This window comes from Corvus moneduloides, chromosome 33 (assembly GCF_009650955.1).
Source record: "Corvus moneduloides isolate bCorMon1 chromosome 33, bCorMon1.pri, whole genome shotgun sequence".
NCBI lineage: Eukaryota > Metazoa > Chordata > Aves > Passeriformes > Corvidae > Corvus > Corvus moneduloides.
The window spans coordinates 557,692-584,651 of record NC_045508.1 but is presented as its reverse complement, the minus strand read 5'-3'; the positions used below and the strand labels follow the sequence as shown (position 1 = coordinate 584,651).

At 50.6% G+C, this 26,960-nt stretch overlaps 2 protein-coding genes across 5 annotated transcripts in view; one reads left to right on the top strand and one right to left on the bottom strand.

Annotated features, from left to right (window-relative positions):
- The window catches only part of LOC116437167, a 29,555-nt gene extending 17,889 nt beyond the window's left edge, over positions 1 to 11,666 (top strand). Inside the window, exons 3-8 of one of the 4 annotated variants that reach the window (XM_032094776.1) lie at positions 6,088 to 6,132; positions 6,293 to 6,586; positions 10,100 to 10,138; positions 10,317 to 10,424; positions 10,953 to 10,977; positions 11,246 to 11,666. In XM_032094776.1, the coding sequence (XP_031950667.1) occupies positions 6,088 to 6,132; positions 6,293 to 6,586; positions 10,100 to 10,119 (359 nt within the window). In that variant the 3' untranslated portion in view covers positions 10,120 to 10,138; positions 10,317 to 10,424; positions 10,953 to 10,977; positions 11,246 to 11,666. The other 3 variants (XM_032094774.1, XM_032094775.1, XM_032094773.1) reach the window with 3 other exon arrangements.
- The window catches only part of LOC116437155, a 207,828-nt gene that overhangs the window by 45,227 nt on the left and 135,641 nt on the right, over positions 1 to 26,960 (bottom strand). The window lies entirely within an intron of this gene.

Genomic DNA, 26,960 nt, shown 5'->3' with positions numbered 1-26,960 from the left:
GAATTGTGTTTAGGTGTTATCCAAAGGCTGTTTTGGTGGTGCTGAAGGGTGAGAACCAGGACCTGGCACTGGAATCTCCTGCTAGCTCAGTGCTCCTTGCCACTGCTCTTTCTGGGACAAGCAGGCACGCTGGGTGAGCTGCCTGTCCAAGGGACAGCCTGGAAAGTCACTTTATTTTCAGAAATGGTGCATCAGCCAGATTCGAGAGAGCCAAAATATGCAAAATGGATGCAAGCAAGTGTTGGGTCAGTGAGCTGCCACTAGCACTGGTGTGAATGCCACCTCAAAACCTGCCTGTGCTCTTGGGATATTCTCTGAGTTCCCTCTCCTCTCCTTCAGCTCCTGCTTCCTTCTACGTGTTCCCATCCAAGACACAACAAGTTGCAGGAGATCTTCAGCCCTGGTCAGACTGGCCACTCCCATCACAAGAGGACAAAGTAGAATAGGACGGACCCCACAGAAAGTGGGATCTCATCTCATCTCAGACCACTCCAAGGAGAGCCTTTCTGCTGTCCTGGACTCCTGTGAGTGCTGCTGGGGATCCTGTGATCTGCTTGTCTCTCCAGTGTACCCTTGGTCCATACCTGAGATCTTCACATCATTTCTCATTGGCTCCCAGCTTTCTCCTCATGGTTTCTATGAGTTACTCCACCTTCAGCCATTTTCATAGAGGTAAAAGTGCTTTCCCCAGCAAGCCCAGGGAGGGCAGGTCCAGCATCCTGGTGTTGCCATGTCAGCACCTGCTCTGGCCCTTTTGGCCACAGTCGCTGCCACCTCCTCAGAGTGCAGAGTTAATTCCTGGAGCCGCTTGTGCTGTGGTCACACCCCTGCAGGATGGGAGAGGCACACCCTGTTCCACTGCTGGCTGTCTCTCTGCCCACAGATCCCTAACACCAGACTCTGCCACTTCCTTTGTATATTTTTGGTTTTGGTGCTTTTCTTAAATCTCTGGTTTTCCAGAAATTGTCACTAACACTCTGCAGAGATGGTTTCACTTTCTGTTCCATTCTGTGCTCTGCCCCCTCTTCCTTCAATTCTTCACTGTGGTTCCTGGCTCCTGCCTCTAACCACCTCTGCAGCTCCTCTCTCCAATGTCCTTCTTCATCCTTCCAGCAGAACCAGCAGGGGAACACATGGCACAGGCCACAAAGACTGACAACAGCAGTGAGAGGGAACAGCCCTGACATCTGGAAGAGAAAATATTAAAACTAATTGTCACAGGACTTTACATTCTTAAATATGGTTTGCATATTTTTTTTTTTTAATCAAAGCCCTTACGATTAAGTGCCATAGTTCTTATGAAATACATTTTGTGATTCATCACAAATGACAAGTGATGGCAAGGCACAGACTCAATGGAACAAGGAATAGCAGCCTCTCTCTCTCTCTCTCTCTCAGTGCATTCTCTTATTTCTCATTTTGTAAAAGTTCCTTTAGGAACCAGACACAAAAGCCACCTGTAAGTTTCCAGAATAACCCTGGGGCAAGGCGTTCACAGTTCAGGTTTCAGACTCAGAAGGAACATGATCATTATGAACTCTCTTTTATATACATTAATTAAAAACAGAAACATGGGGAAAAACAGGCAATGCAAATCTAGTAAATATATCACCTAAAAATCATAATTGCAACTTAACACTTCATTCTCCAGATGAAATGGTTCTCCCATTGCTGTACATCCCAGATTCTTCACACACACAGATTGGTTAAACACTTACAGTCCAAGCTTCCCAGGGCTCTTACCTGAGATTTGGTGTAGAACTCACTGGGTAATTCAGCTGCTCTGCTTTGGGGGGCACTTTGGATGCTGTTTCCTTCGTTTGCTGAAATCACACAGTCGATGTATCTGCCATGGCACAGGAGGATCACACACCAAATCACAGGAGGTAGAAATGCCCTAGAAATTGCCTGAGTCTTCAGGCAGCACGAGCACTTCCCAGCACAGCGAGCCCAGGAAATGCAGGTGGGGTGGGAGGTTAGGACAAATGTAATGAAGGCTGGAGAGAAGAAGTCAGAAGCAACACACAATTGCCTTAATGGCTTCTCCTGAGGACATTTAAGTTCCAGCTCCATTCTTTCTTCAACCACAACCAGAAATATGGAGTAAAGTGATACAGACAACACACTATAATGATTTTTCCAAACACTTTGGAATTGCTTCCTGACTTCCATTTTGCTCAGTGATCAATACTGCAGCACCTCAGAAGCATTCTGTGCCTCTGTATCACACCACTCATCTTCTTATGCACTTTCTATCACCACATCTGCAAAAAACTAAACAGCCAAGAGGAAATGAAAATTAAACACACACAGGAACTGGGTACAGACACAGCTCCATCTGACACTGGAGATTCTGACGCTTTTCATTTCAGATGTCTCATGCCCTGTACAGGATCACAGAAACACAGAGTAGGTGAGGTTGGGAGTGACCCCAAGAGATCACCTGGTCCAACTCCTCTGCTCACCCAGGGACACCTGGAGCTGGTGTGCCAGAACCTCTCCCAGAGGCTTTTGAATATCTCCAAGGATGGAGGCTCCACCACCTCCCCAGGGAACAATGTCTGTCAGACCCAGGGAGCAGTTTGGGGCTCAAAGGCCTTGCTGCATTTCTCTCTCCATTTGACATCTTCTTGGTGAGGTGCCTTGATTGGCTCAGAGACACAAGCTGCAACATGAGAATTCCCATTAAATGGACAGATATTTTTGGTAGCTTTTTACCATGAGGGTAATTAAATATTTGAACAAGCTGATGTGATTTGATTTATGGAGGGGTTTTCCCCCCTTGTGTCTATAGGGTAAGGAGGAGAATGTAAATAAAAATGAGAAGCCATTGCCTCTTGCCATTGCATTACTGCCCTAATTGTTGTCATGCCATAAAGTTTGTCAAGATGATGAGAGCTGAAACCAAGTCCCAGCTGTGCTTGAACAGACTGAAACCCCAGAATAGAGAGGTTTGAAATTAGGGGAGGAGTGCAGATACTGCTCTGATCTGGAATTTCAATAAAATGGGGAACTGAGTGGGATGGGATGAGAGATTCCTTGAGAAAGAAAAATGAAGTGATGGGGTACTGCTAAAGATTTTGGTGGTAAACCCAGGATAAAAAAATTGGACTTGCTCATATAGTTACAACTGCCTGATACACAAATTAGGAATGTCTGTTCTAATGCTTAATTAGTGATCAAAAATCTTAGTAACAATCACTAACCATGAAAATTTCTGATCTTGTAATTCAGACTAATAATAGAAGCTATTGTGCCTTGAGATAAAGGAGGTGCAATACAGCAGCATGTCAGGAAATGTTCCAAACCCACCTTGTAAGATCAGTTATCAGGTGGAACATCTCTGCAGTGGCTGAAGGTGTAAAATTCAAGGCCATTTCTGATGAAAGCTCCCACAGTGCTTTCATATTTTTATGTCAGTTGTTTTTAACATCGACTTCAGCCTGTTTCAGACCCCCACCTTTGCTCTCTGTTCATCTGTGCTGGGCAATAACTCACTGGCACCAGGGCTCTGAACTGTGTCCATTTCATCCCAAGGATGTGCACAGGCTGCACCAAATCTCACCCTCTTCTCCCAGTGCCACCACCACAGGGTGGTCCTGCAGCCCTGGACTCTCCTGTCCCATCTGGGACACTCATGGCCATGACCTGCAGCTCCAGGCTGTGCAAGATCTGCAGCAAAGCCATGTCTCCTCTCCCATGCACTAAACCACTGCACAGGGGGACACAACAGAGCCTTCCCTCCTTCTCAATCCCCAGTCTCCTGCCTTCACCTGGGAGGGACAAATGGCAGTGGGGGACTCAGGGCACCAAAATGTTCTCCATAAATAAAGCCAGGCTTGTTGTGCTGCAGCCAAGGGCAGGTCCCTGGGCATGGGCCAGCTGGTTACAGTGCCCCTTGCAGAGGCACCTTGGTCAGCAGAACAGCAAGTGCCTTGTGCTGGGTGAGCAGGAGATCCAGCAGAGCCCCACTCCTCACTGGCTCCTCTATCATTGGAGGTGGAAGTGCCAGGAAGCTGCAGGATTGCTGGTGTCCTGCCCTGTTGTCCCTCCAGCAGCTTTCATGGCTCTTGCAGCTCCCCAATGTGTCAGGCCAAGTGTCAGGCGGGCTTTGCAGGGAGGAGGCTGCCCCAGAGGGACAGGCACACACGGCTCGTGCTCTGGGCTCGCAGGGTGCGGAAATGAAAGCGGGGGCTCTGCAGCCGCAGCGGCCACAGTGGGGGCTGAGGCAGGGCCCCCGCTGGCCACAGCCACTCGGTGTGGGAAAGGCCCTGCCAGCCCCAGCCCTGCAGCAGGACCAGTCCCAGGCACGCTGCAAGCCCCGGGCCAGGCAGCTCTTGCAGCGCTGGGCAGAGCTCAGCCCACAGCAGACGCTGCAAGGAGAGGCTGTGGCTGCAGTGCCCCAAACAATGCTGGCCCAGGGGGGATGTGCCAGGCTGTCTCCTGCTCGCCCGGCCTTCCTCCTCCTCCTCCTCCTCCTCCTGCTGCTGCTGCTGCTGCTGGGTGAGTTGGGGATGGCTTTGCCTTGGGGCTCAGCACTGCAGGGCTGCTGAGCGGGGCAGGACAGGGCAGTGCTGGGCCCAGGGCAGGCCCCAGGGGAAAGGGTGTGTGGAGCAGCCGTGCAGCACTGAGGGGCAGAGCTGCTCTGGGGAGGGCAGCAGGAACAGTGCTTCCTCCAGCTCCCATGCACCTCTGAGCCAAGGGAACAATTCCCAAACCCTCTCAGGGGGTTGGGTCATGGTGTGAGACTTCAGATGCTGAAGTGCTTTAGAGAGCCAGCAGCATCCACCTGGAACCACAAACCCAACCAAAATGGGCTTGGGGTGGTGTTGAACTCAGAGATAAAGTGACACTGAACCGTGCCATAAATCAAATCCCTCTTGATGGGAAAGAATTTTCCAAAAGTCCTTGCAAAGAGTTTCAAAAGATAAACCGAGACTTTTCCTGGAGTTTCAATGCTGCCAGATAGTTGTTTATTAAGTCTTATCAGAGGAACTGAGCCACTAGCGTGACCCAGGCATAACACGCAGTACAGTAAGCAGAAGAGAAGTCTAATTATCAAGATTTACACGGCCTTTTAAAGATAATTTATCCAATAGTTACTAAAAATGTATATTAATTTCACTTTCCTACCAATTATTCAGTAACACGGCCAGGAACCGTGGAATTCCTCATCCAATCATTCCAAACTACTTTTACTGCAGAACATGGAGTAGTAGAAGAAAGTTTAGAGAACAACAACAATCCTCCATTTTGATATTTTTTACTCTTATCTATTTACTACAAAGACAAGCCCAAAACCTCTAAAATTTTAAGCCTGTGACAATCTCACATAGTAGTCTATCACCTAATTCACACCACTGTATTTTCTAGTTCTTGTCTGATCATTGGTAATTTTTTCCAAGGTTGGAGGTTAAAACAGTGTTGTTCAGGGGGGTAAGAACCCTTAAAAACAGGCAGAGAAATATTCTCAGCACTCTGGGTTCCTACAATAAAGGAGATGCAGAATGGAGCCGCATGGGTGTACCAATTTGAGACAAATTCAGAGGACTGTCCAAATGGAACGTTCTCTGATTGAAGGCAGGTTACAGCCATCCCTCCCCCTCCAGGTTTGGGGGGAAAAAAGTTTCCTCAGAGGAAAATGAAGGGGAGAAAAACCTATTTATTTAACAAACACACGGGAACAGAATCGTGCTAAATAATCAAACCTCTTGCTGTGGAGAGAACCTGGTGAAATTCCAAGTCCTTCTGTAGGTGTGGCTGTTCTCTCTCCGGAGCTAGGGTGTGGCCCCTCCAGCCTGTGGCATTCACCTCCTGGTGCTGGTGATCCAGATCGGAGCAGAACAGTCCAAGGAAAGTTCTTGCCTCAGCTAGTGAGCCAGCTAAACAGCAGAGAATTTTAACTCTCTGTTTCTCTCCTGAGAAAAAGCCAAAAAACTTGGGAAAAAATAAGGAAGGGTACTTCAGCCCAAGACAATGGGTGGGAAGGTGCTGGCCCAGCCAAGAATCAGCAGTGGGAACATGGGCAGGGGCACGGGGATGAGCTGGGTTGATGCCCGTCTGACCAAACCCGTCTGTGCCCCACAGGTGCTGCTGTGATGGCCCAGGACATCTGCAGCTCCCCAGGGCATGGTGAGTACAGGAATAGGTGCCATCAAGGGATTTGTGTCGGGCTGGAGATTGGAATGGAGAAGGGCTTTTTTCCCACATGTGTGGGAAATTCTTCCCCTCCCAGATTCTGCACTTGCATCAGCAACACTCTCTCAGGCCATCCCTGTGTGCTCATGTCCAGGTGACCTCCCAGCTCCTGCCTTCCAAATGAGCCCTGCTACTGCACAGGAGGGGGAACAGGTTGTGGTTGGGTGCATAACTGGCAGGAAATCTCCTGCCACCCAAATCGTCTTCTGCAAGGACGGGGTGCAGGTGCACAGCCTGAAAGCCCAAAAGGGGAAGGGGACCTACTACATGCTCTTCACTGCGATGAGTGGAAGTGCCGGGACATTCACATGTGGATACCAGTACAAGGACAACAGCAACCGAGTGAGGAACTCTGCCCTCAGTGCTTCCCAGAATCTGAGTCTCACAGGTGAGTCATGGTGCTGGCGCACAGACAGATAACACTCCCAGGCCCCCCAGAACCCAGGGGAGGGAGGGGACCCTGCCCTGCCCCATGGCATGTCCCTGGGCAGTTGGGATGCTTGGGGGCGGGAAGGTGTCCAGCTGTAGGACAGCTGTGTGTATGGGCTCTCAGCATCAGCAGGCCCCAAGCTCAAACCATCCCAAAGCAATGGCACCTCCTGGGTCTTAGCCATGGAAGAAGCTTTCTTGCAGCACAGCCTGTTTTGGGTGGGTTCATTGTTCCCAGTGGATGCCTCTGGTTTTGAAAAGGGCTCCAGCATCTGCCAAGTCTCACACTATGACCTGAACCCCCTGAGAGGGTTTGGGAATTGTTCTCTTTGCTCAGAGGTGCATGGGAGCTGGAGGAAGCACTGTTCCTGCTGCCCTCCCCAGAGCAGCTCTGCCCCTCAGTGCTGCACGGCTGCTCCACACACCCTTTCCCCTGGGGCCTGCCCTGGGCCCAGCACGGGCCCTGTCCTGCCCCGCTCAGCAGCCCTGCAGGCCACACTTCCCTGCTTCCTCCTGGATCTCTGTGTCCAACCTCCCCTCCCTTCTCCAGAGTCACACGGCATCTACAACAGGATGGTGGGGAGCTCAGCACAGAAGCTTTGACACCTTGCCCAAATTGTCCCAAGGCAGTTTCATCCCCCTGTACAAATCCTGCATCCCTGACAGGGGGACAGTCCAGCTGCCCAGCACACCCCACTACTGGTTTTGGCATGGATTGATGGGATCAACAGCATCCTCTGGAGAGAGGGATGCAACCAGGGGAGAACAAATTGCAGTTCAAGTGCCTGCAGCCCTCCAGGTTCCACCTCCACAGCTCAGCCTGGAGCTGTAAATATCCCACAATTGCATCCTTGAGAGAGGGACCCTCCCACCTCAAGCACCAGGAGAGCTCAGGGCCTTGTGTTGAAACCACTAAACCCTCCCTAAGCCTTGAGATCCTGGGCTGTGACTGCACAGCAAACCCCAGGCTGGCCTTACACTATTCCTGCAGGACAGAGCAGACCTGGCCTTTCCTCATTGCTTTTCCTGTGTTAAAACAAAGAAAAATCTTTGTACTAGGCAATCAATTGTTCCTTTGTGATGCAGCACTTGGAAGGGCTGTCCTGCTCCCTCTCAATTGCTGTCTTGAATAAATTTGGCTTATCTTGGGAAAATAGGATTAAAAACGGCTCCGACTTGTCTTTTGTATTTTTCTTCCAAGCTGCCATGTTTTCCAAACACTCAGCATATTTCCCACATCTTCTATGCTCTGGAATTAACTGTCGTTGCTTTTTTGTCCTTTTAAGCTTTTATTCTCATTTTCATACTGATACTCCAAAGTTTGTTCAAGGCTGGAGAATCAGAGAATCATAGCAAGGTTTGGGTTGGAAGGGACCTTAAGGATCATCTCATTCCACCCCCCTGCCAGGGGCAGGGATATCTCTCTATAGACCAGATGGCTCCAAGCCCTGATCAGAAATTTTTGACCAGGTCAGTCATTCAGGTACATTTAGAGACACAAATTAAGCCTATGGAAACATCCCTCAGAGTAAGGAAGTTCCAATGCAATTAAATTTCTCTCCAAAATGTGGAGTGGCCCATCTGAGATAATTCTCTTGGCCATGGTAAGTATTTTGGTCATAGTGCGAGACTTGGCAGATGCTGAAGTGCTTTGGGGAGCCAAAGGCATCCACCTGGAAGCACAAACCCAGCCAAAATGGGCCTGGGGAGATGTCACGCCCAGAGACAAAGGAGATGCAGGATGGAGCTGCATGGGTGGGAAGGTGCTGGCCCAGCCAAGAATCAGCAGTGGGAACATGGACAGGGGCACGGGGCTGAGCTGGGCTGCTGCCCATCTGACCAAACCCCTCTGTGCCCCACGGTGCAGGTGCTGCTGTGATGGCCCAGGACATCTGCAGCTCCCCAGGGCATGGTGAGTACAGGGATAGGTCCTGTAAGGGGAGCTGTGTGGGGCTGGAGACGGGAAGGGAGAAGGGCTTTTTTCCCCATGTGTGAAGCTCTGTCACAGGGCCAGTGGAAGCTAAAGACAAATCCTGCCTTAGCCTCAGATTTTGGCAACAGTTTAAATTTAAGGAATCACTTGGGCTTGCAAGTTCTAATGATGGCAAATCAGATGTATTTATAAAAATTAATTAATTATTTAAAAGAGAAAAGATAGCAGATGAAAGATCTTAATTAGAGTTACTTACTACAGAGTATTGAACTAAAAAGGACTACTAGAATATTACAGTACAACATAAAACAGTGCATGATCCTGAGGTACCTATATTAAAGCTAACAAAACAAATAGTATTGATAAGGACTCAAATGTCACCTACAACAAAATGACAATAATGTACATGGATTCCTTCCCTCAACCTTCAGGGGAGTTACTGTGAAGCAGCATCCCTGCTCAGGGAGAAACTTCAGACATTTCCAGGGAAATGTGTAGGAGATTTCTACTTTCTGAAACTTTGCTGTGCCTTTTACAGTGCTAAAGTGACTGTCAGTCAGTCAGAAATCCAGCTTGTCTTGTTAAATCTCACTTCAACAGTGAGACATTTATTGGCAGCTGGGAGAGGCCAGATTGGTGTTAAGCCCTTGGCACCAAAACAACTCACTACAAACAGCTTGTCCTGTTTGAGTTACCTGACTGGTTAACAAACAACAAAAGAGCTCTTGGGGGGAGTGAAATGCCTTGTTACAACTCCTGGAGAGGAAAGTCTTCCCCTCTCAGATCTGAGCCATTTTCCAGGCCTGAAACAGTTTACACTGTCCTGGTCCAACCCTTTGCCCTCTCTAGAGGTGACCTCCCAGCTCCTTCCCTCTTCTTGAACACCAATGCCACGTTGGGTGCAGTACAGGAAGGAGAACAGGTTTTGTTTCGGTGCCAAATTTTCCCAAAGTCTCCTGCCACCCAAATCGTCTTCTGCAAGGACGGGGTGCAGGTGCACAGCCTGAAAGCCCAAAAGGGGAAGGGGAGCTACTACATGCTCTTCACTGTGATGAGTGGGAGTGTGGGGACATTCACATGTGGATACCGGTACAAGGACAACAGCAACCGAGTGAGGAACTCTGCCCTCAGTGCTCCCACAAACCTGAGGGTCACAGGTGAGTCGTGGCACTGGGGCACACACAGGAAACATTCCCAGATCCCCCCAGAACCCAGGGGAGGGAGGGGATGCTGCCCTGCCCCATGGCATGTCCCTGGGCAGTTGGAATGCTAGGGGTCAGGGTGCAGTTCAGCACAGCCTTGGGCACCAGGGACACTCCTGCCAGTCCCAGCAGAGCATCCTGCTCCTCTCCTGCCCCAGCATCACAGAAAGGGCAGAGTGGTGGTGCCAGAGCTAATGCAGAGCCACAGCTGAGCAGGGCATTCATTTATTGATCCCCACAGTTGATAGAGGATGGATCAGGGGGTCCCTGCAGTGTCTCAGTCTGTGCAGGACCTGGGGCAGCTGCAGACTCTCTCCCTGTCCCTTTCTCCTCCCAGGCAGCGGGTCCAGCTCCTAGGCAGGGACATTCACTGATGGTGATTCCCTCCCTCACACCCAGTGTCCCTCAGCATTGGGCCAAGGCTGCCCAGCTGCCAACACCAGGATACTGGGAGGTTCATCAGCCAGGACCTGGCTTGGCTCTAAGGGCATATCCTTCTCTCCTCTTTCACTCCCCATAACACACCCTCTTCTCAACATCTTCTTTGTGCACAGATATCACTCCAACGTGCCTCCAGACCACTTACAGAGACATCATGATAGGGCTCGTGGTCATCTCTCTCCTCCTTCTGGCTGCAACCACCTATTCTTTTGTGAGGAAAGGTGAGTGATTTCTGGATATTGAGGCTTGAGATGCATCCTGATGCAGGGCTGCTGCTGTCTGACCTCTGCTGGTTGAGGATGGTCAGCTCTTTACCCCATATCAAAGAAAGCTGAGCTTCTCAGGCTTTTCCTTTGTCACTGACAGATGTAAATCTGCAGAGATGACAAAAAATTTACCAAAGGAATGACTGTCCTTGAATGCCAAAATGTGTAGAGAGAAACCAAATGCATCCCTGCCCCAGGCACACATTGGCTCCCATCCTCTGGGAACAAGGATTGAGGCTCTGAGCTGCCCTGAGTGCAGCCAGCACAGCTCCTCCACACTCTGGCTGAGCACAGCTGCTGAGAGCTTGGGAGAAGCCAGGCTGGGAAAGGGGATTCAGGGTTGTGAAGGCTGGGACAGAAAAATCCCTCTGCCAGTGAGATGTGCAGGTTCAGCCCATCATCTTCACTGCACAGCCCAGAGCAGGGAAAGGTAGGGCTGTGCAGGAACTCTGCCTCCCACCTCTGCCTTTCTTTTCCTTGCAGGGGCCTGCAGAGAGAGATGCCAAAGGTGAGCAGCAATCCCTGGGGGCTGCGGGGCTGGGGCTGATGGAGACGAGGGAATCCCGGCCCCCTGGGGTGGTCCTTGTCCAGGGGCAGCATGGTCTGTGCCCATGGGGGGATTCCCCCATGGTGCAGGCAGGGAGGAGCAGGGCTTGCCCTGGCCTTGACTCCAGCCATGGACCCAATGCAAGACAGAATCATCCATGGCAATGACTCCAATGGGCTCATCACAGTCTGGGCACAGACCCCAGAACCCTTTCCCCAACTCTCTCCAGGCAGCAGCAAGTTCCCAGCCACGAGGCCGAAGTGACCGAGGACAATGAAATACAGTGTGAGTACCAACACTTTCCTACAGGTGACCCACAGACCCCTCTTTCTGTGGGACCCCCTTCTTGTGGCCTGGCTGCCCTCCAACACCACCAGAATCCCTGAGCCCATGGGCCGGCCCTGCTGCAGCCTCAGGAGCTGCACTGAGTTGCAGGGACCTGCCCCAAACCCCCTTTCCATGCTCTCCATCCCTCCTCTCACAGCAGGACCTTTCCCAATTCCACACGCAATCCCAGCAGTTCATGTCCCAGTGGCATTTGCAAAACCACTGCCCATGGCACAAGGGCAGATCTCTCCCCACGCCGTTGCTCTGCTCCTTCCCTGCACGCACGGCCCAGCTCCTGCCTGCAGAAGAAAGGTGACAACAGACCCCCCATCCCTGCTCTGCATCCACAGAGGAAAGAGCAGCTTCCTCTGCTGCCAGGAGTGGGGTGAGATTAGGGGGACACAGGGCAGGGGATTCAGTCCTGACTCTGGGGAATTTGCTGTTCAAAGGCAGGGTGGGGCTTCTCCCTCCCAGAACAGGAAGCAAGGGCTCACTCTGTGCTTTTTATCCCCACCAGATTCCACCATCGCCCACGTTGGACACAACAGGGTGAGTTGGGCACAGCCTTGGTGCCAAAGCAGGGAGCAGTGCCCTGGGGATGGGATGTGAGTGTCAGGGTCTGTGCTGGTGGCTTGGTGGGGAGTCCCACTGGGCCGTACCCGCTAAGAGCCAAAAGGAAGCATTGGCAGAAATAGACATTTCCGAGATATTTTTTCATGAAACCACTTTATTGAATTTTCTCAGCATCTTCTGCAGATATTCTCCCTGTATAAACATCTTATGCTGAAATGTCAGATACAAAAATCTGGGGGTTCCAAGTGGGAAATAAAATCAAACCAAAACTGAAAGAAAGGCCCAGCTCCTTGCAGCATTCCTCTACCCCAGGGCCAGAGGCTTGTGCAGGGCTTGCAGCCAGCAGCTGAAATAACAGGCTTTCCTTTTCCCTCTAAAGCCTGGCAGGCAGGAGCTGAACAGCAGCACAGAATACGCTCCAGTGAGGCCCTCCCGCAGCCAGCCCCGGTAGCTCCAGCACGGCGAGTGCCCCGGGACAATCACCCACGCCGGCCTTTGCTCTCTGGCACAGCTCCTGCACTGGGAAAATGGGGCTGGGGGGTCCAGCTGGGGCTTGCTTGGGCTTGGCTGTGCTGGCCAAGGGCTGGCAGCTGGGAGCCTTGGGGCTGCTCCTGCAGCTGCTCCTCTGACCATGGTCTCCACCTCTCCCTTCCCACCCCCACTCCCACCCACCATGGCACAGTGGGGTTTTCAGGCCTCCCTGCAGCTCCCAGTGGGTTTGTCCCCGTCCCCAGGACCCTGCCGTGTGCCAGCCCCTTGGCTCGTGTTCACCAGCTCTTGTGGGGAATTGCCAGGGCTTGGCTTGGGAGGGCAACACCTCCCCACAAGGCCTGGCCAGGCCAACATGGCCACACCCAGCCCTTGCCACCTCATCAGAAATGTATTCTGGATGATTTAAACCAAATCTGTGTCTGTGACTTGCACGTGTATTTACAATGTCTGATGGATCAATACACACAAAATCTCTCCCATATATTGTACACGGACACGTTGTCATGATCTGGTTTTAAAGATACTAGAAATGCCTCTGCCCAAATTAAGGTGCAGTCGAGACCATATGCCAGTGACAGTAGTATTGGTTTTATTTGATAGTAAATATGAGAGGGAGAGAGAGAGAGAGAGAAAAGAGAGACAAAAGAAGAGAAAGACATAGAAAGTAGGTGGTGGGACAGAAAGAGAGTGACAGAGACAGAGTAAAGAAAATATCACCATCTGTGCATCCCACTGGTGTCCCGGTGATCCTCTCCAGCTGGTCTTCTTGGTGGTGATGGTTATTGTGGTGGTCAGCACCTGGCCTGAAGGCCTCACAATAATAATTAATCCCATTTTATAACTCCCTCTTTTATAACTGAAATAATTAAGACATAACTGAAATCATGTAAGCACCTTGACCAGTAGGTTATGCAATCTGACCAGTGTGGACTGTTGGAGAGCAGGCCCAGGCCGCTGGGGATGCGAGCAGCTATTGGCTGGTTGGCTGGGTGGCAACTGGCTCAGCCCATAGGGATCGACCCCGTGGAGCTTCAACTCTATGTAAAGTAAAGGAGGACTCAATAAAAGTTGGCTGTTGTGCATGAACCCAGTATGTCTTGTCGCTTGTCTGTCTTCGAAACTGCGACAATTGGTGACCCCTGGACATGATACAAGAGCTGCCGCAGGTATAGCGGGGAGACAGACGGGGCATCAGGGAGAGCTGCCCGCAGCCTTTGAGCTGTGAAGAGCGGCGGGATAGCCGCGGGGCAGCGGGGAGAGCTGCCCGCAGCCTTTGAGCTGTGAAGAGCGGCGGGATAGCCATGCTTGGTCTGGACCTTCCCTTCTACTTTTTTTTTTCTTTTTCCTTTTTTGTAATTGGGAGACATTGCCAGCATGAGTGCATGGGTTTCAGCACTGAAAGACCCCGTACTACAGGTGTGGACTTCCTTTTTAACAAAAAAAGGGATAAAATATGACAAACAGGCTTTAAAAGCCTTAATCACATGGTGTAAGAGCCACAGACTAGACATCTCCGAGGGGACTGGAAAAGTGGAAGCGGGCTGGCAAAACTATAATCGAAGCAGCCTCCATAGGAAATGAGACAGCCATTAATGTGATAAAGGCTTGGAGGCTTATAGTGGACTTGCTAAAACAATTAAAAACTGAGAATAATGCAAGGATGATGCTGGGAATACTGCGAGCGCTGCCCACTGAGGCCGGCAGCGAGGAGAGGGCACCGGGAGAGGCAGCAGGAGGTGTGGATGCTGCACTGGGTGCGCAAGAGAGCACCTCGGCCGAGCAGGGCTGCGCTGCTGGCTTGTGCCAGGACGTTGCCTCCGGGGAGCGTTCCGCAACCAAGCAGGGCTGCGCTGCCAGCCCATGCCGGGGCGTCTCCCCCATGCAGCGCCACGCGGCCGTGCGGAGCCACACCGCGTGCCCATGCTGGGACATACAGTTTATGGAAAGCGCTGCCACCGAACCAAACGGTGGAGCCGCCCCTCATGGCCGCGCTACATGAAACAAGTGTCCTCCAGCCCCTCTGTGCCCTGCCTCCCACGGCTGCAGAGCAGCGCTTAAAGCTGGCCACTGCAGGACCATGTCCAGCTGCTGCCAAGTCTCTGGCCACTGCCGAGCCACTACCAGCAGGCATTCTGTGACCATGCCTGGCGGTGCTGGCTGCGAAGTTTCTGTGGAAACAGAGCGTCCTGCAGCTACATTGAACGCGCCTGCACAGCCATCACAAAAACGCTCGCCCGAGACAGACACGCTGTCAGAGGCGCCTGATCCCCGCTTAAGCGTCACGCCTGGAAATAGCGGTGGACCATGAAGTCCTAATGTCGCTGCTGCCACAGCAGCAGACACGCCGCTATTACCGGAGCTGGAGCTGTCCCCAGGATGTATAGCAACAAAGGATGTGAGAGAGACCAGAAGAGAGACCCAGAGCCATCCTCCCCCTTTGGAACACTGCGATATTGTCACTGTCACTACAGTGCTGATAGCCCTGCCAGGACAGCACCACAACCAGACACACTTGCACAGGCAAAAGCCTCACACACCTTCTTCCATCAAGGTGTTCCAGCTCTAAGTTTCTCATGGTCCTAAAGTTTCCTGTTCATAGAGTTAAGTTGTTAAGTTGTAACTTTTAAGTTAATAACCCTGCCGCCTGCCACTTGGAGAGTTTGTATCACTGGTAATCCCATTTGACAGCTTTTGAATATGATTGTTACATCACCAATGATACAACGGGATCCATCTCTGGCTGAAAGGGCCTAGGCCTGTTGAGCCATGTTTGTCACCCTGTCTCCAAGGGCCCTGCAGACAGGATGACAGATGCTGCTTTTATATTTAAAAACAAAAAGGGGGAATTATTGTGGTGGTCAGCACCTGGCCTGAAGGCCTCACAATAATAATTAATCCCATTTTATAACTCCCTCTTCTATAACTGAAATAATTAAGATATAACTGAAATTATACAAGCACCTTGACCGGAAGGTTATGCAATCTGACCAGTGTGGACTGTTGGAGAGCAGGCCCAGGCCGTTGGGGACGCAAGCATCTATTGGCTGGTTGGCCAGTGTCAACCGGTTCAGCCCATAGGGATTGGCCGCGCGGAGCTTCAACTCTATATAAGTAAAGGAGGACTCAATAAAAGTTGGCTGTTGTGCATGAACCCAGTGTGTCTTGCCGCTTGTCTGTCTTCGATACTGCAACAGATGGTCTCCCCAGAAAGCATAGAATCCGAGGGATTAATACATGCTCAGGCCAGGTGGCAATGTCCAGGTACGTCCCTTGGAGGGGGTGGCAGTCTCTTGCAGCAGACTCTGTATCTGTTGCATCACATGCAGTCCTGTGGTGCAAGGCCTCTGGGGAGCACTTTGGGGAGTCTTTGATGGATTATGACACCCCTCAGCTGCCTCTCACATGAGTGTCCTGTGGATGTGCCCTGTGGGACTGGGGGGTTCCACAGCTGGGCCAATTTGTGTAAGGGAGGATGGGTGTTCACTGCTTCTCACCAGAGGTTACACCACGCACCCGAAACTTCCCCTGCCCCCTCATTTCTGTCAGCTATGGTCTCCCCCAGCCCAAATCCAGCAAGAGGTGACTCTCAGCACAGCTGCTGGGTTTGGCTCTCTTGTGGATGCATTCCTTTCCCTCAGCCTGTAGAGGGATTCCTTGTGGAACAGGGACATATGATACCCCTGGAAAGATTGGACAACCCAGGGTTGTTGCAATTATTAAAGGATCAGGGGCATGGATCATTGATAGAATTATGGGATCTATAGAAAAACTGTACAAGCAATAGGCCTAGAAGCAAAAGGCCTGTGTGTGAGAAACTGCCTGCATGAGAAGGCACTGGTGTGAGAAACAAGCCTGGGAATAACGAGGGAGTTTGAAACGATGCAGCTGTCCTGATAAGGTGTGCTAACCAGGGAGCAGGAAGAGTGAACACCGAATTCTTTTAATCATAACATGACTATGGAAGCTTGCCAATGTAAGTCCAATTATGTAGAAATAGAAATGTGCTGTGATAAGCTTTAGGCCGCTTAGGAGTTACCAAGCTGGTATACTAGATAAGTGGTTTTGGATTGCTAATAAAGCAGTTTGCGCTTATCAACCACATTGATTTTGGACTGCATTCCTCCCCCCGTCGGGATCCCCGGGCATCTGGAGCGAAGACATCTCCATCCCACTGTGTCCAATGGAACATGTGTGTCCATAAAACGTGGAATCCAGCTCTGGGTGTAGTGTTCTTTCTGCCCACACCAATGCTCACATGGATGCACAGGTCCACAGGGACACAGGCACTGCTGTGCTCACACCCCAGGATACCTCCAAGATGCTCCTTCCTCTACCCCATCATTTTCCTGTCCCTCAGTTTCCTAGAGGTTCCTGTCTGTTCAACAGTGGCACCTGGGAAAGGGAGGGAACCCTGGAGATTTGCCTGTCACCCCAAACAGGGACCTGTCTCCACCCCCATCTCTGAGGTCCCCTCCTGCCTGTTGGGGAGAGGGATGGGGATCCTTCACTCCCTGAGGTGCATTGACAGTGTCCTGCCCAGACACTGCCCAGCCCCACACAGGGGCCTGTGCAGGACCCCCTGGGCTGAGGGGCTCAGGGCTGAGGAGGGATCCCCCTGGCCAAGGGCCCTGACAGTCCTGGGGGCTCAGTCCCTGCCAGCCCTCCTGCACTGGCAGCCACCCTCATGCCTGCCACAGAGGGCTCCAGCTCTCTGGCCCTGCCCTCAGGAGCCCCCAGGATCACGGTGGTGCCCCCAGGGAGGCTCTAGCATTGCCCCAGGGATGTGGCTGCACCCACACCAGCACTGGCACCAGTGCCACAAGCCCACAGGGCTTCCACAAAGGCCAGGACACAAGGGGACAGTGTGGAAGTGAGAAGAGCCCAGAGCTGACAAGAGCACGTCCTGCTCTATTCCCTTGCCAGCCCTGCAGGGAAGCAGCAGCCCTGACTCCCAGGCAGCAGAGAGGCAGCCGAGGCTGTGAGGGGCAGTGCTGGGGCTACCAGGGCTCTCCTTAATGGGACCTTGTGGGAATGGACACAGGCAGGTGGCCAGAACAACCACAAAACCGCTGCCGGCCTGTCGTGGTTGGAGGCCGCTGCGTCCTCCAGAAAGCGTCCCAGTTGAGGCTGCTTCAGCTGGAACCACGCTGCTTGGCACTCAGCCTCTGCACCACAGAGCTGGGCTATGCCCACAGAAGCCACGCACACGTATGGCACCAGATAGCTCTTGAGTGTGTCACCGAGAAGAAAGGGGCGGGTGATGAGGCTGACAGCTGGTCTGGGGGCCTCACAGAGTCAGACCTAAAGACAGTCAGAATTTACCTGGGAGAATTTTACAGTGAAATTTTGCAGCTTCAGTGAAACCCACACGGAAAGCCAAAAAGATAATCAATGAGAGAAGATGTTCTGGACACGAGGAGAGGATGCTCTTGTTATGGGACATTAAGAGTGTACAAGGAAGAACTTGTGGATAATATGTAACAACTATACCTTTGCTTGTATAGCTAATTGTTTTACAGCTTGAAAGGTCGTTTATTAGATAGCCTTGTCATTGTTTGTTAAGCAGCCAATCTCAATAAGCCACAGCCATTGTGAAGACATATAAGAATAGCAGTAGAGAAAATAAAAAAACTTCTGGCTTTGGATTACAACAAGTGTGTGCTGTTATGTTTATCTTGACAAAGCCATGGGCAGGAGGGGCCCTTCACGCAGAGCTCCACTGGTGTTTATTGCCGAGTGCATGAAGGGTTCCTGGGGTGAAGGACCAAGGATACAGGAGGGTCCAGGGTATAAGTATGAGGGGAGGAGTAAGGGCCAGGGACCAATGGAGAAAGAGCTGAGGGGAGGAGCTTGGGCAGGGCTAGGGTATACAACCCAATGGAGAAACATGGAGGGAAGGTCCAAGGACCAAGGGCTAATGGGAAAGCAGGGAAGGTAGAACATTCTAGGACATGAACTTATGAGGGGTACAGAGGGTGGAGAGTTAGCAAACCAATCGGGGTAACAGAACTGGGGTACATTAACATAAAGTGACAGAGCACCTTGGGAGAGGCCCTTTCGATCACCCTGCCTTAAGGCTTACCCAAGGGGGTTGAGTCAAACTTTGGGGCTGTCTCCCCACCCCCAGCTCCCCTGGCCCACAGGCCGCCCCCGGCTCGGGGGCAGCCACCATAACACAAAACCATGGCTGCAAAGCAAAGAGTAAATTTATTTCATTACTCTCACCAGAGGATCCCAAAGCAACACCCAGGTGGAGACACACAAGCGGGAACGCAGGCCACTGTCAGGCTCAGTCCATCCCAGAGGCCATGCCAGCAGCCGGCGGGGCTGCTCTTTGCACCTATTTGTTCAAGGGCCTGCACACACATCATTTCCCATCATGCTGTGACCTCCCTGGGCTTTTTATGATCTCTGAGCTTTGATCTTCTCTCTCCCAAAAGAGGGAGCTCAGGTATGTCAATGAGAGTGCCTCCAAGTCTCTCCAAACACCTACATTATCTTGACACAGAAATTCTACCTCTCAAAATAGACAGAGGATAAGCAGCAATATGTGTAATAGATGGGGTTTCCCATGCTGATTTTCTCCAGGCCTTGGCATTTCCAGCTGCAAGGTCTCTTAAACACATCTACCATCCTTCTCTCCATTCTTCTGCTTTCAACACTTTCCTCCCAACATTCCACCCCCTCGCTCAAGAAACCACTACCCCTGGGGCTGGAAGTGTAGGACAGGGCAATTTGCAGAGGCACTTAATGGAGCAGTTGGAAAAGAGAAATAAACATACAATTCTCTAAGGGGAATGTCCCAGTCCTCCTGTCAGGGAATTTAACCACTCAGCAGTCAAGGCACCTCCCCATAGGCAAAGGGGTTTGGCTGTGGGTCATGTCCCAGGCATGTGCAGTGGGAGCTGATCAATGTCCACAAGCTGGGTGTGCATGCATAGCTTGTGCAGGTTCCTCAGCAGAAGTCCTATCATCCCCTTCCCTATTACTTTGTGGCTCAAGCGAGTCATCCTTCTGATGGGCTGAGACATGTCTTATTTTAAAGGGATGATCTTGTACATGTTGCCAGTTTTGTTGCCATGTATCTGTCCCCATACAGGGTATTTCTGTACATGCCAATCTTCCTGGGCCCAGAGAGAGGTGTAACCACATCCTGAGGCTTTTGTGTACAGCCCAGCTGTCAGTGTAGAAGTGATGTTCCTGCCCTTCCAAGATGGCAAGGGATGCTGCAACAAATTCAGCACCTGCCTCAATTTCTTGTTATGACTCTGCCGTAATCAATATACGATCAATATAATATCAATCATCAATATATCAGTGAACAGTGCATCAGCCGCCACTGTCTGGTGACAAATGGACTGTGTTTGTATCTCTGAGATAATACCTGAAAAGTATATTGCTTTTGTTGCCAGGTAAAGGAGAACTGGTCCTGACTTCCTGAAGCAATGGGTCTTGAAAAGAAGTCATTAGCAAGATCTCCTACCGCTTTCCAGGACGTATTGGTTTTATATGGCCTGGTTTTTGTAGTGGGGCTGCTACAGGAATGGCTTCTGTGAGAAGCTGCTGGAAGCTTCCTCCATATCTGGCAGAGTCAACTCCTGACAGCTCCGAAGATGGACATGCTGCTGGCCAAAGCTGGGCCAGTGTCATAGCTTAGCAAGCATAGTCCCGGAAGGGACATCCTTGCTAAGGGGTGCTTACAGTTTCCTCTGGGAACTGATAGAACCTATCAGCTGGCCAGTTTGAATATGGACAATTCTCTAAGCCACTTAAAATTGTGACCACCTCTGTGATCCACATTTAAGAATAGGCAAACTCCCCCTCCAAGCTCTCTCTCGTTTCCGGCGCTGGGACAGGTGGCTGCAGGGCCCGAGCAGGGCCCAGTGGGCCCGGCCAGGCCCTGCTTGGGCCAGGCCAGGCCGGGCCACGGCCACCCTGAAGCCATGGACCTGTTCCAGCCGTGGAACCCCCCCCCACTGCCTTGCCGTGGGCAGCCGGAGTGGCTCGGCTCTCCCCCCTCTCCACTGCGATAAGAAAAATTCAACATTCCAGCTGCAAAGCTGCAAGGCCGAGGTGAGAGTAACCCTTCTATTGCTGTGAAGAGCTGAAAACCTGAGGGAAGAGAGAGAGGAGATGCTTAAGGCTGAAATTCTATTGTGAAGCTATGATATATCAGAGTATCCTGTTGTAATTTCATGAAGATATGGGGGGTGGAGTGTTCAACTCGTGAGCAAAAGCACCTGCGCTGAGATAGACAGATGCTGACTCAGCTGTAATTTCATGAGAAGTTTGGACAGGGAGAGATGAACCAGATGAGCACTTTTGCTCCAAACGGGAAAGGAGAAAACCTCAGTCCCTAGAGATGAACCAGATGAGGACTTTTGCTCCAAATGGGAAAGGAGAAAACCTCAGTTCCTAGAGATGCTCCCAGAGATAGTCCTAACGATGAAGATGATGAAGACCCTTTGCTCCCAGGGAAGGAGAAGGGCCTCTGTTTTTGTTTCTGAACAGCTCAACCTTAAAATTGTACCCCAAAAAACTTCAAGAGCGGACCCTCGAAAGCAGCTGCGGGAAAAGCTGCAAGTCGGGGGAAAGGACTCACACGCAGGCAGAGAGACTCCTCTTCCTAAATGGACTGAACAATATTTGGAAGTGGGTGGCTGTCTCGTTGTGATAATGTTTTCATAGCATGAGCAAGAAGAGATTTCTCTTTCTAAATGGACTGAACCAGGTTATTATGGAAGTGGTAAACAGACTGAACATCTTAAGGGTTGTCTTTTCACATTGCCAGTGGGAGAAGGGAGGAAGGTGGGGGGAGGAGGAGAGTTCTGAAGGTGGTATAATTTTTTTTTCTTCTTTTAGGTCTGTTAATAAACTTCTTTATATTCTTTCAAGTTTGGTGCCTGCTTTGCATTTCTCCTAATTCTTATCTCACAGCAGATAAACAGTAATGAGTATTTTGGACCAAACCACTACACTAAATTGGTGTTTCCGCCCGGTTACAAACCGAACCCGCGACAGCCAGTTAGAAATGGTGGTAACACCTCTGTAATAACATATGTAAGAAGGAAAAAAACAATGTTTGCACAGATGTAACTGTGCTCAGAGAAGAGTGGGGTGAGAACATGTGAGGAGAACAACTCTGCAAACACCAAGGTCAGTGAAGAAGGAGGCGGAGCAGGTGCTCCAGGCACCAGAGCTGGTGTTGAGAGTCTTTCTGAAGAATGGCTAAAAAGCAAAGGTCATGATGACACAGCAGGCTTAGTAAAGATGCAGACTTGGCAAGGACACTGAATCCTTGAGTGGGAGGTTGTGCAGATAGCAGGATGTAAGTCCAGATAAGTAAGCAGAAAGAAACCATATGGAAGAGGAAAATAAGACCCCTGTGTTTGCAGATCTCACGGAATAGCTCCCACCAATAAGGAGCTCAGCTTTTGCAATATGTATGAGCTAATTAGTAGCACTATAAGTATGTGTAGATTATTACAATAAACGAGACTTGCTGATCACAATGCCTGGAGTGCTTGTCTCCTGCGACTCCACCCGACATCTGGCGCCCGAACAGGAGAAGTTGCCCTTGCCTTATGCGACGGGGGAGTTGCGTTGGGGTCGGGTCCCGCAACTAGACGGACAGCGAAAGAGGTTGTGTACAGCTAAACGCAGCGCCCATCCGCGTCGTGCCTATCACCTCCGCGCCCGAGCGACCGCACAGGTGGGCTCGCCGATACGTGCTGCCGAAGCCTGGAGGGGCTAGCAACGGTACCGTAAGTATGGAAAGGCAAGCAGCACAGGAACTTTTTAAAGCCCTTTTGCTTAAGCGTAATTTTAAAGGGATTGATCTTGAGAAAGACCTCCCTGTTCTTTTAACGCATGCGCTCTTATGGTTTTTTTCACTGACCCCCACTCCATTCATGAATTAAGTCAGTGGCGCGCGTATGGTGACAAACTTTGGGATCTTGTCTTAGATGACGATAAGCCAGCTAAAAAGATTTCTAAACTATGGAGAGTTGTCCACAATGAACTTTTAATGGTACAGGCAGAGAAAAAAGCGGCAGAAAAAATTAAGGTTGCTCAGGATCGGAACCGTCATTACGGCGATCACAGTGCCTCTGTTTTCTCTGGCCCACCTAATCCCCCCACCTTTGCTACGGTTCATGTACCCCCTGAGGCTCTTGCCTCTGAGTTGCCTTCCGCGCCTCCCCTCCCCCCACCTCCTACTCCTCCTACGCCTTCCTTGCCGCAGCCTGCTCCGCCGCAGCCCTGCCCGCCGCCCGAGCCGGCCCGGGAGCCGCCGCAGCCTGCTCCGCCACCGCCTGCTCCGCCACCGCCTTTGCCTCACCCGTCTCCGCCGGACTGTTCTCGTTCGCAAAACCCCTTTGTTAGCCCTGAGCCTGTCCCTGGGGCAGAGTCTGACCTCGCGGAGGCCATGGCTAGGGGCCATAGAGAACTCTGGGCTGCGGTTGCTCGTGATGGCTTACAAAAGGGTGATTCTGACATGCTAGCGGCTGCCCAAGACAGCATGGCGTTCCCTGTTTTATTTGTCCCGAATCCGCAAGGGGGCGGCAATGTTGCGCAGGTGACTAATCTTGATTGGAAGCTGCGAGCGCAGCTGCGAGCAACGGTGGGGAATTACGGTGTCACCAGTGAACCAGTTAAACAGATGCTTGATTATATTTTTAATGCTTTTACCCTTCTTCCCGCTGACATTAAAGGCATTACTAAGCTCATGTATACCCCGCATCAGCGACTGCTTTTTGAGGCTCGCTGGAGGGAGGAAGCCGCTATTACTGCTGCTATCCCCAGGCCAGCGGCAGATCCCTTGACAGGTGTTACAGTAGCTGAGCTCATGGGTGAAGGGGATCACATGAGAGTAGAAGCCCAAGCGGCACTAGGACCTGCCAAGCTACGGGAAGCTATGGCAGTTGCTAAGAAAGCAATGGATAAGGTCAGAGCCCCAGGTGGAATCCCGATGTATATGAGCATAAAACAAGGCAGAGAGGAGTCTCTAGGCTCTTTTGTTGACAAAGTTATGGAAGCCATTTCAAAAGCTGGGGTTCAAGAGCATATGCATGACCCGTTGCTTAAACAATGCCTTTTACAAAATGGCAATCAGGCCACCCGTGCCCTTATTACTTCCACCCCAGGGGATTGGACTGTCCAGCAACTTTTAGAAAAAGCTGCGACCATGCCCACTGGCTCGCAACTATTTTTAGCACAAGCTTTAGAAAAATTAGGTGAAGGGCTTAAAGAACAGGCTATCAGCTCTCAAAATCAGGTTATGGCAGCCCTTGCTCCTCTCCAAGCGGCAGCAGCACGTCCTCGCCCAGCTCCAGGTGGCCGCATGAAGTGTTATCGCTGCGGGACACCCGGTCACATCCGTCAGTCCTTGGAATACTCCTATTTTTGTCATACGCAAGAAGTCTGGTGCGTTTCGCCTTTTACATGACCTCCGTGCAGTAAATCAACAGATGGAATTTATGAAGGCGCTACAACCTGGTCTCCCCAATCCGGCTATGTTGCCCCAAAACTGACCTCTTTTAATTATAGATCTCAAGGACTGCTTTTTTTACTATTCCATTGCATCCAGATGACACCAAGCGCTTCGCCTTTACCTTACCTGCCCTGAATAAAGGAGAACCAGCCAGGCGATTTGAATGGACTGTATTGCCACAAGGGATGAAAAACTCACCTACTTTGTGCCAACTGTCCCCTATGGGTTCCAGCTAAATGGACTAAGCCTGTTGTCACTGATGAGCAACCCACAACAGAGGAAAGCGAGAAGAGTACAGAGGAAGATCTCACAAATCCTGCAGGAAGTTGAGCAACGGTTTCGCGTTACCTTCCTTGTGGAATCTGAACAGGAGATAGAGGATCATCTCCTTCCACATCTGCAGAGACATTTTTTACGCTTTTGCCAATCTGCTTGCTTTGCATGTAATTGTAGTGATCATAAGGCGTGGGTAAGATTGTTTTGCGGAGGTTGTAATTTACAGTGGTGGGTCCACCAGCGACATCTATCAGAAGGGTTTTGGTGTCAGTCTTACAGTTTTCACTGGCACCGTGAGACAGCTCAAGGAGCATTGGTACAACTCACAGGCAAAAATATCATTGACAGTTTGCAATTAGTTGAAAATCTTGAAGATCTGAGACTAAGAGAATTAGCGTGGTCAGTACAGCATTTAGCAAAAAAGATCTTAGCAGATAGTTACTCTGTAGTTTTGCAATCCTCCTGCCAATTAAATATCGGGGTCCCCATTCAGTGGCAAGTTGAACCAAGAAAGTGGGATCATGTTTGCCGGCGGTTTAAGCATCGTGCTGCTAATCGCAGGCTCAGTAATGGGTCACAACCTTCCCTACCCTCCTAAGGTGTTTGACCCTAGAGATAATATCTGGGTTTCCTTGGCACGCAAATTAAACACCACAACATTCTGTGCCTCCTTAGCCACACCCAGTACTCCATTTTTAACATGCTTAGTTGGAGTACCTTTAACAGAAAATACATGGCGCAACTTTGTAATCGAGACCCAGAAGCAGCTCAAACCTATTTGGCCGTTGAATTCCACAAAAAATATTACTCATGGCCTACTAGACTATGATATCTGGGATGATAAACTCCCGGTGGGCCCTGAGCCACAAGAAATAGAACTAGTTGATTCCCTTAACGCTACAGCCTGTATCTATATTAATAGTTCACGCAATTTATGCCAAGAGGGCAGCCTTCGTGGCTGTCAAATGAATACATCCAGCCCCACCTTGATTAATCCTGTTGGCAATGCTTCACAGTGGGACTTAGAATGGTGCAACATTACCGTGAGAAATCGATCTCTTGCAGCCCCTGGAACGTTTTTCCCTCGAAAGTTACCCAGAGGGTTTTTCCTAATTTGTGGGAATCGTGCCTGGTCAGGTATCCCATCCAAGCCTATAGGCGGGCCCTGTACCTTTGGCCAGCTGAGTCTTGCACTTCCACAGCACCATCCTAATGCTACACATCGAATACGATGGAAGAGGTCCTTAGCAGAAACTATAACATCTAAATGTGAGGATGACCTCACGTTATGGAGCAAATTAGAAGTGCTTTTTACCTCCCTTTTTGTTCCTGGTGCAGCTGCGGCACGAGCCCATCGTCACTTAGAAAAACTGACATGTTGGGTAGTTAAACAAGCAAACGGTACCAGCCGAGTGTTGTCTGAACTTGCAGAGGACCTGAGTTCAGTCCAGCACGCCCTGCTTCAAAATAGAGCAGCTATAGATTTTTTACTCTTAGCCCACAGCCATGGCTGTAAAGACTTTGAAGGAATGTGCTGCATGGATCTTGAAGATCATTCTAAGTCCATCCACGCCGAAATTAAGAATTTGATCGAACACTCCCAAAAGATAAAAAAAAAAGACTCCGGATTTTTCGGATTAGAAGGACTTACAGAGTGGATGGGCTTAGAAGGATGGATGAAAAGTGTGATCAAATCTTTAATGCTATTGCTAATTATTGTTTTGCTTGGTTTACTTATGCTTAGCTGTATAATGTCATGTGTAAAAAATTTAATTTTGAAGTCAGTCAATATGACTATGATCATGCAAAAAGAAAACGGGGGAAGTGTTGAGAGTCTTTCTGAAGAATGGCTAAAAAGCAAAGGTCATGATGACACAGTAGGATTGATAAAGATGCAGACTTGGCAAGGATACTAAATCCTTGTGCAAGGAGTTGTATAAACAACAGGATGTGAGTCTAGATAAGTAAGCTGAAAGAAACCATATGGAAGAGGAAAATAAGACCCCTATGTTTGCAGATCTCATGGAATAGCTCCCACCAATAAGGAGCTCAGTTTTGCAATATGTATGAACTAATTAGTAGCACTATAAGTATGTGTAGATTATTACAATAAACGAGACTTGCTGACCACAATGCCGTGAGGCTTGTCTCCCGCGACTCCACCCAACACAAAGAACTTCTCCATTCCCATCTTCAGCCCCACTCAAATCCCTTTACAGGACCTATCCCCATAGTCTCCATGCCCTGGGGAGCTGCAGATGTCCTGAGCCATCACAGCAGCACCTGTACTAGGGGGCACAGAGGGGTTTGGTCAGATGGGCAGCAACCCAGCTCAGCCCTGTGCTCCTGTCCACATTTCCACTGCTGAGTCTTGGCTGGGCCCGCACCTTCCTACCCATGCAGCTCCATCCTGCATCTCCTTTGTCTCCTGGCTTGATACCTCCCCACACCCATTTTTTGCGGGTTTGTGGTTCTAGATGGATGTCTATGGCACCCAAAAGCACTTCAGCATATACCAAGTCTCTCACTATCAGACAAACCACCTTAAAGTGTTTGGAAATTCCCCCTTGGCTCAGCTGGAGGAAGCACTGGTCCTGCTGCCCTCCCCAGAGCAGCTCTGCCCCTCAGTGCTGCACGGCTGCTCCACACACCCTTTCCCCTGGGGCCTGCCCTGGGCCCAGCACGGGCCCTGTCCTGCCCCGCTCAGCAGCCCTGCAGTGCTGAGCCCCAAGGCAAAGCCATCCCCAACTCACCCAGCAGCAGCAGCAGGAGGAGGAAGAGGAGG